Raw genomic sequence first — 9,096 nt, 5'->3', positions numbered from 1 at the left:
GCATGCTCTGGACACCACTGACTGGCAGGTCACAGGCTGCACTGCTGCCAGACAGCTTTTTCTTCTAGAAACAAAACACCTGAGGGTATCAACTTAAAAAGAGCAAAGGTTTGTTTTGGTTGTGAAAGTTCCCATCCTTGACTGATTAGCCGCCTTGCTTGGGCCTATGGTGAGGCAGAGTGTCATGGTGGGAGCTGAAAGCACACAGAGGGGACGGGCCTTGTAGAGGATCCATCCCAACAGCCCTGTAGAGGATGCTCCCCCAGCTGGAAGGCCCCGAGATGCTCCCGACCTCCCAAGAGCACCACTGGCTGGGGAACCAGCCTTCCACACAGGGGACACTTCTGAGCCCCAGCAGCCCCAGGTTGAGGGCCTGAGGCAGCAGTGCAGGCAGGGCCCTCCCCACGCAGCCCTGCTGGGGAAGGCCTGTGGGCCCCCAACATGCTGCTCGGCTGCGCCCTCTGCAGGCCCAGGCAGTCCTGCCCGTCCCTGCTGGGGCAGTGCTCAAGGTCCACAGGGCCAGTGAGATGAGCCCACGCGCGCTGTTTCCAACTACTTTCAATGGTCAATTTTATTATAAAGAATGGTATCAAAATATACAAATCTGCTCAAGAACAATCGGGAAGTGCAGCTTTTAAAGGGCCAGGTGAGCGTCCCATTCCAAGGACAAGCTCCTCCCCCGCCATCCACAGGGCCGCCTTTCCCACAGGACGCCACTCTCAATAATTTAAAGGGTGGGACTGACTCTGACAGGACGGACGCTGTCACAGATCCTCACGTGAGGGCGGCCGTGGTTGTGCTGGGTTTTCTTCCGGGACTTCTGTCAGGAGGCGACAGGGATCACTCACCAAAGGCCCATGGGAAGGCCTCCCATCTTCACGGGGCACACGGGGCACGCAGGAGCTCACGTCCCCACACACCCTGGCCCATGCCCTGGCTCCCCCTGGACCTGCAGCCTCCAGGGCAGCCCAGGAGGAAGGCCCTGCGCCTAGCACCCACAGCCAGGGTGCCCAGGCAGGCAGCGGGCGGGCTGCGCAGAGGCCTAAGGCGCAGACTGGAGCAGCAGAGGGCTCTGGGGCCTGTGCTGAGGCCCAGCTCTCTCCTCTCTGGCTCCTGCACAGGCAGGGCCTATGGATGGGGCTTCTGGATCTTACCTTCCTGGTTCTGCAGAACTCTTGCTGTGATCTCCCTGAACACTGCCTGCTCCCTCTCCACATTCTAGAAGTTTACAAGACCCCCCCCCCCCCAAGGCTGAACTGTGCCTCCCAGAGATGCTCAAGTCCCCCCCTGCACCTGCAAGTGTGATCTTGTTTGGAAATAGGGTATCTGCAGATGATCTTAAAGACCAGGTCGCTGGGGTGGGCCTGGGGCCCATGGGACCGGTGGACTCCTCACAAAAACCACAGTTCAGAGAGTTGGACAACCAGGTAAAGATGAGGAAATGACTGTCTGCAGGCCAAGCATAGGGCCTGGACAGACCCTCCCTCACAGACTCAGAAAGAGCAGGCCCCGCCACACCCTGACCTGGGGCTCCAGAACACAGAGAGTACCCTTCTGTTGCTGAAGCCCCAGAAAACTGACCCAGACCCTCAGTGGGACCATCTTGCTCTCCTACCCTCCACCTCTCCTTCCCTGCAGCGACCTACCGACCTGGCCTCACCTTGGACCCCACCGTCCAGCCTGAACACTACTCCTCCACTAGGTGCTGTCCACTGCCCCAGCTTGTCTGTGTCCTATGGAGCTGGTGCCCGGCGTGCGCTGCCAAGGTTGCCCACAGCTGCCTCCCAGGAACCTGTCACCCCAAGACTGCTCTCCTGTTCGTTCCCAAGCCCAGCACCTGGGAGCCAAGGCCGCCCACTCACCACCCTGTGCCGTCTGCACACAAGCGTCTTCCGTCTCTGCGAAGCCCTCAGGACACACGCAGACGAAGCTCCCCGGGGTGTTGTAGCAGTTCTCGTTTTCCCTCTTACATGCTTTTTCTGCTAGTGAGCATTCGTCTACGTCTGAGATAAAAATGTCCAGTTTCGATAAATCACTTCCTTTAGCAAACACACACCAGAGACCATGAAATCCACCCCAGGAGGCCCAGGGGTTGCGTGTCAGAGAGAGGAGTGACGGACATCAGGAGAGGCTTCAAGGGAAAGGCCAGGCCCCTGACTGCAGGAAACAAGAGACACCAGGCAGTGTGTAGGCAGGAAGCCTGGGACACCACTGTGAGTGGCCTAGAGCCAAGGACTGAGCACCTCTAGCCTCAGCACTCACGGCTACAGCTGGCCACCCTCCCCCGGTCCCCACCCAGGAAAGGTGGAGGACCTGTCTGCAGGAAAAGGAGAGCAATTTCCCACCCACTGGGGTGATGGTTTCTTAGGGCTCACAGTGGTCCCTGGGGAGGTCCCATCTTCGGCAGAAACAAGCTCACTGACCTGCACACTGTCCATCTTCTTTCGAGTAGCCAGAGACGCACTCTTTACACTTCGCTGGGCCTTTTCCCGTGCAGCCCACACAGGTGGAGTCACATTCTAGAAATGAGGAGGGAAGGGACGTCAGACCACCTTCCACGCCAGTGCAGGGCCTGAGCCACACTGATGAGGGTCAGAGGCACCCACAGAGGTGGGAATCCAGGCTTTTCCCTCATCAACCACTGGAGTGACTTTGTAATGACCACCTGCGACTGTCGAGCTCCCAAAGAGCCGAGAGAAAGCACTCCGGGCAGGAGAAGCACAGAATACAACAGCCCTTCCCAAGTCTCTTGCTGAGGTAGAAACAGGACTTGAACTTTTCCCAAAGTCACCTCAAGATGGGTGACAGAAATTTGTCCGTCCAGGAGGAGCCTAGGAAAATCTCTGTTGGGGACTACAAGGTCTCCAGTGTGACCTCCTGGTCAGGACCCGCCTGCAACAGCAGAGCTGCAGACATGGGGGTCTCCAGGGACCATGAAGCGGCACGACCTTCTTGGGGACAGAATGACCCTCCACCTACATCCCCCTGGCAGGGCAATTTGAAAACTGATCCCAGACAACAGCCAATGTTAAAAGCTTTACCTACAACGGTAGCCCAAGTACATAAGGGTGAGAAACACACCAGACGGATCAAGGGAGTGTGGAGAGGGCCGTGCCCCAGCCCCTCGTGTGACGCACGAGTTGGCAGCCTGCTGCCGAGGGAGGAGGACCAAGGCCTGTGGCAGGGCCAGAGGTGACCGGTGGACCTGAGGTCCAAGAGCCCCCCAGCCCAGAGAGGACGATGTGCCCATGCCGGACCTTCACACGTGTAGGAGCCATTGACGTTCTCACAGTACTGCGTCTCACTGCAGGGAGGCGTCTCGGCCGCACACTCGTCCACATCTGGAACGGAATTTAGCAAGGCTGCCTGGGTGGACTCCAGTCCCCACAGCCACCATCCCGAGACCTCCAAGGGCAGGAGTGGGAATGAGGTGGCAGCCTGTCATGCTGGGCACTTGGCACCAGGTGGACGGGCTGCAGTGGGAGCCGTGACAAACCTCTGGTACTCGGGCACCTGGTGTCCTCCCCCAGGGTGAAACCTGTGGGGCCACGCCCCCAATGTGCCTAAGGCTGAGCAGCTGCTGAGAGGAAAGACCAAAACCAATGCCCGCAGACGGGGAGGGCACCACCAAGCACCTGGCTGCAGCAAGGCCAGGCTGGTGCCCGCTCTCCAGGATGCTACGAAGTGGTTACAGTAGAGGGGGTAATACAAAAGAGGACTGGAGCAGGTGGTGGCCACAGGCAGGCAGGAAACAAGCAGACAATGGTGTGTCGGCCAGGACAGAGCCTCCCAGCACCATGACGCAGAGCACAGAGCAGGCCTGCGTTGGGGCAGTGCCCCAAGGTGGGATCTGGGCCACCTCCCCTGCTGGGCAAGAAGCCAGAGCCGCTGAGTCAGGGTGGTGGAAGGTCACAGGCAGCTGGTGGCTGGACGCAGCTCTCCAGGGGAGGTGTGTGCTTCAGTTTCTCTGGGCCTGCACACCGGGACAGAGGTCCCCCCACAGGACCAGGCACAGCGGGGTGTCGGCCCAGGGAGGCCCCCAACCCTGCCTGAGATGGAAGGTGAGCTGTTGGTACAGTCAGCCACCCAGGGGGCAGCTTGGACCAGCAGCTCCCAGCCACCCTGGGCCACTGGCAACAAAGACACTGTGGCAGGGACAGTCCTTCCTAAAACTGTCACACGTCAGCCTCTACCCAGGCCATGAAAACACCACATCACCTTCTCACCAACCAGAACAGGGCAGAGACACAGCAGTGGATGAGAGCCCGCTACGACCCTCATGCCCCTGTGGGGTCCCCTGGCCCGGTGCCCTCCTCACCCAGGCAGGTGTCCTCCACGCGCGCCCAGCCCTCTTCACACTCAAGGCAGTCTCTGTTGGTCGGGCCCGAGCATGTCTTGCAGGACTCGTCACAGGCTGGAAGGCAAAGCAGCTGCGTCAGAAACGCCCTGCAATCTCTACCCTCCTTTCAGGAAGAGGACCTCGAGTTTAACAGCAGGATCGGAAGGAAGGAGAACAAAAGTTCCAGGTGAGCAAGAGTGGGTCAGCAGGAGGATCTGCTCGTGTGGTTCCGGTATTTACAGACTTCGGGAGGAAAGCAGACTGCAGGCTCCACGGCCCTTTAGGACTCCAGAAGGTTTCCAGGCCTGGAGAGGACAGCCACCCAAACTCTGGAGCCAACGGGCTGGGTGGGCACACCCCAACACTGAGAGAGGAAGACAGGTGCAGGGATCCGAGGCCTGGCCTCACCTGTCCCCGAGAGGCACCCTGAGCAGAAGTCCAGGAACAGCTCCCCTGGGCAAGGGCACTGATGGGGAGAGCTGGGCTGTGGGAGGGCGGGCGGCTTTGCAACCAGCACTGTGCGTGTGAGCCAGGGCACACACTGGCCAAGGCCGCACTGCCCTGTGTGACCTGACGGGCAGCTCTGGAGGCTCCCTCAAGGGAGGACCCCTGGGGAAGCCTGCCCAGCCCTGGAGCTGTGGCCAAGCCAGGGTTAGCAGGACCCATCCCCAGGAAGGGAGCTGCACAGGGACCAGGCAGGGGTCAGGCACCCGAGTGGCCTCCAAGAGTCCTTCTAGTTCCTGTGCAGCCAACTCCTGCAAGGCTCAGCATGTCTGCTCCCTCCACATCGCTGTCTGAGTGGCCCTGAGCACATCCCGTGTGCCGCACTAAGTGCCAAGCCCAAGAACCAAGGGCACCTACCACAGGGGTGACAACCTGCCACTCAACGAGAGACTTCAAGTCCTTCCCAGAACGGCTCACAGCAGGCGTGAGTAGCTTTTCCTTCTGGGGGCTGTTCAGTGGTGTTTCTTTGGTACTGGGGATTGAACCCAGGGTGCTTTACCATTGAGCCCCAGCCCCAGCTCTTTTGTGACAGAGTGTCACTAAGTTGTTCATTCAGGGCCTTGCTAAGCTACTGAGGCTGGCTTTGAACTTGTGATCTTCCTGCCTGAGCTTACCAAACTGCTGGGATTACAGAGGTGCACCCCTGACCTGGCTCAGGGCTGTTTCTTTTTTTCTTTTGAATTTCTTTTACGTGTTGATGGACGTGATAACTTTATTTATTTATTTATTTTTATGGGGGTGCTGAAGATCAAACCCAGTGCCTCACACATGCTAGGTAATTGCTCACCACTGAGCCACATCCCCAGCCCAATTTTGTGTTTTATTTAGAGACAGGGTCTCGCTGAGTTGCTTAGCACTTTGCTTTTGCTGAGGCTGGTTTTGAACTCATGATCCTCCTGCCTCAGCCTCCAAAGCGGCTGGGATTATAGGCATGCTGCACTGCACTTGGCTTAAGGGTCTCTCTTAAGGGTCACATCTTCAGGTCTCCTAAGCTCCCCTGGACACCTGGGGCCAAGGAGTCCCTGGCTGCCCCTGTTCCCACCTCCACAGCTCCTGCAGAGGGCTTCCCACAGCCTCACTGTCAGGTGGGCTGGGCAGCACACTGGCACTGGGCCTACCTGTGCAGATGTTGTGGGTCTCATTCCTCAGTGAGCTGAAGTAGCTGCTCACACAGTCCTTGCAGAGCGGTCCCTGGTATCCAATGTGGCACTGACAGGACCCATCCCCTTGTCTGCTGCCATCTCCGTTGCAGTGGCCATTTCCGCTGCAGGGCCTCTCAGAGCCCCCCTGGCATGCTGGGGGGGGGGGGATGACAAAAACCCATACTCAGCACACACTCAGGGGCAGCTAGTGGGAAAACTCCAGGACACCCCTCAAGTTACTTTTAACCAAAGAGTGTTTGGATTTCTCCCTAAAATCCAAGCCCTGCACATTCCTGCTAACAGATAAGCCTGCAAGTTTGCTTATGGCACCTGGAGACACCAGCCTCCAGGGGCTGACAGGGCTGATGCTGGATTACCTGCACAGGAACAAGCCACATCTCCTGGTTTCATTACAAAGCCTGAATTTGGGAAGATTCAAGGTTGCCTGTGCATAGGTGGTGGGACCCCCGGGAGGCATGTGCATCCAGCACGCGGCCAGGGAAAGTGGGAGAGACGGGTGGAAGTGGCTGTAGCACTGGAGGCAGGGTGTGAACGTGAACTGCCACCTAACCCAGACTGACTAACATGACTGGCTTCTATAACCCAACAGTAAATTGCAGCTCCAATTTTAATGAGTGCTTCACATCAGGGCCAGTGGACAACCCAGCCACAGTCCTCTGCAGGGTGAGTCTGTGATCCTTGCACCAAAAGAGCACTGGAACTGACTCAGAGTTCTGCAGTCCGAGGGAGAAGTTCTCTGAAGCTAAGCAGAGATGCTGTTCTCCCAGGGCAGGTGTTGGAGGGTCCCTGCTGCACACAGGAGGCAGGGTCCCACACACCAGCTCATGCAGCTAAAGCAGCCCAGGACCCCTGTGGGCTTTTAAACACTTGGGAACCAGAAAGAAACTAGAGGAATGATGTAGACTTGAAATTTCCCCAAGAACATACCACTGCAGGCTGGCCCATAGGTGCCTGGAGAACAGCACACTTTCAGTGTCTGCACACAGAACCACTCGAACAGGTCAGGGTACTTCTTCTTCCTAATGGTTTGAAAATGTCCATTGAATGCAGCATCAAAGAACACTTGCTTCCCTTATCCTGTGGGAGATGTTCCAAGGGGCAGGTGGACACGTGAACCCTGGAGTACCAAGCCCTCTAAATGTGTTTTTTTTACCTACAGATGCAAATCTATGATGAGGTTCAATCTGTAATCAGACACAGTGAAAGATTAGCAATAACTGTAACAAGAACTTATTAAAATGACTGAATTGCTCTTTTCTGGATTTTCCATGTAATATTTTCAGACTGCGACTGAGTATGGGAAGAGACCCGGAGGGCAGGGGCACTGTACAGGGCACTGTATGAGCTCCTGAGGCTCCTCTGGGGGACAAGAGTTAGGTGTGCATAGGAATTTCTAGCTAGCTTCCTGGCTGTGAGAGTCATACTCTGGTAATAAAAAATGGTAACATATGACTAAAACAGGAGACAGGGACAATGGGGACATAGAAGCACCATTGCCTCAGCAACTTCTGGGTATGTCTGGTGACTGCACAGGTGCCACCAGGCCACACACTCACAGCTGCAGCCACCAGGCCTCCAGGCGCTCCTCCTGTTGCTCCACCATCTGGTTGCACTCAAAGTCGCTGCTCTCACACAGGCCTTCCAAGATCTCCAGGAGCCGGATCTCACTGAAACACAAACACCATCAGCATCAGGGGGCACTGGCTTACTCACTCAGACAAGTCCTGAGCCCTAACTGTGGCCAGGCTGGGACCACAGCCCCTCTAGTGAAGCAGACCTCAAACCAACACATGGATAGAGCACAGCAGCCCAGACCCTGGGGTGGTCAGGTACCAGGCTCTGGGCAGAGGGGGAAGGGGATTTATCCCACCTGTCAGGGATAAAGAACACTTCTTCCCTTATCCTGTGGGAGACGTTCCAAGGGGCAAGTGGACACGTGAATCCTGGAGTAGCAAGCCCTCTAAACCTGTTTTTTTACCTACAGATGCAAACCTATGATGAGGTTCAATTTGTAAATCAGGCAGGAGCATTCCAGGAGGCTGGTGTTCAGTTAACATTTTCAAAAGGTCATCCCCTGTATGCAAGGAGAATGGACCATAGGGGTCAGGGGGCAGGGTTGAAGCAGCCATCATAATGTGAGGGGCCATCACATTAGATCCAGGCCGGAGGCAGAGGAGACCAAGGACAGGTGATGGCATCTAAGGGATCCTTCTGTGTATCTGTCCTCATCGCAGGTTCCAAAGGCAGACCCTGGGCTTTCAAGATAGAGCCCTCCAACAACCCTGGTGGTGCTTGGGAGCCAACCTGAATTCGTATTTGGACAGCGTCTTCTCTTCCCAAGCTGTGTTGCCACCACCGAAGTTCTTCTTAGCCGTGTTGGCCATCCCCTGAGGAGGTGGACGGGCTAGACTACTCTGCATCTGGGACCCCCCCCCCCCCGCCAGGGGGGCACTCCCCACCAAGACCCAAATCTTGCGGTCCCCGGTGACACTGATTCGCACTGCAGGGACCTCACGTCTATAGCTTTGCAGTCTCCGCGACCCTGCCCCGTTCCGAGGACTCCCACTGCCCCGGCCCCACCGCCCCAGGATCCCTATCGGGGTCCCTGCGGCTCCCGCCCCGACGCCCCGGCCCACCTGGTTGAACTTGTCCACCAGTGCCCGGCACTGCTGGCAGGGCGTCAGCTTCCGAGCTGCGTTCGGAGCGGGCGGCAGCAGCAGCAGCAGCAGAAACCCAAGCGCGGTGCGGGGCGGTGGACGCATGGCGGGCGGGCGACAGGCGACAAACCGCGGCCGAGCGCTGGGCCTCCGCCCACCCGGCCAGCTTGCCGGCCGTTCCCGGGGCTACTTGACGGCGCCGCCGAGGCCCCGCCCATCCCGAAGCCCGCACACCTCCATTGGCCGGCTGGATCTGTCCCAGCCTGATGTGGCCCAATCCGGGCTCGCCACGAGCGGTGACCAATGGGAAGGCCCCGGGTCAGCTACCAGCGGGAGGGGCGGGGCCGCGAAATCGGAAGCGGCACTCGCGCCCCGCCCCTCTCGTGCCGCCGATGGAGGCCATCTTTACTTTGGGCCGGTGGGCGCTCCGCTG

General features: G+C 58.0%; 1 protein-coding gene across 1 annotated transcript; it reads right to left on the bottom strand.

Annotated features, from left to right (window-relative positions):
* Positions 1 to 555: 555 nt before the first annotated feature.
* On the bottom strand, positions 556 to 8,937 carry CRELD2 (cysteine rich with EGF like domains 2). Its single transcript, XM_081309573.1, has 10 exons — positions 8,643 to 8,937; positions 8,311 to 8,393; positions 7,563 to 7,673; positions 6,934 to 7,025; positions 5,962 to 6,138; positions 4,319 to 4,414; positions 3,258 to 3,341; positions 2,424 to 2,519; positions 1,863 to 2,003; positions 556 to 820 (listed from the first exon to the last, which is right to left on the bottom strand). The coding sequence occupies exons 1-10, from the start codon at positions 8,766 to 8,768 to the stop codon at positions 765 to 767; spliced, it is 1,062 nt and encodes a 353-aa protein (XP_081165699.1). The 5' UTR covers positions 8,769 to 8,937; the 3' UTR covers positions 556 to 764.
* Between the last annotated feature and the right edge of the window lie 159 nt (positions 8,938 to 9,096).

The sequence above is a fragment of the Spermophilus citellus genome (genome assembly GCF_964194105.1).
Source record: "Spermophilus citellus genome assembly, chromosome: 10".
NCBI classification, from domain to species: Eukaryota; Metazoa; Chordata; class Mammalia; order Rodentia; family Sciuridae; genus Spermophilus; species Spermophilus citellus.
Note: the sequence above shows the minus strand (reverse complement) of the source record. Positions and strands in the feature narration are given on the sequence as shown.

Excerpts from the sequence above, each read along its gene's own strand:
- CRELD2 (XM_081309573.1), bottom strand. The coding sequence starts at position 8,768 with ATGCGTCCACCGCCCCGCACCGCGCTTGGGTTTCTGCTGCTGCTGCTG. Across the intron at positions 8,394-8,642 it reads TGGTGGACAAGTTCAACCAG|GGGATGGCCAACACGGCTAA; the intron begins GTGGGCCGGGGC and ends CCACCTCCTCAG. Across the intron at positions 2,520-3,257 it reads TGGCTCCTACACGTGTGAAG|AATGTGACTCCACCTGTGTG; the intron begins GTCCGGCATGGG and ends CCTCATTTCTAG.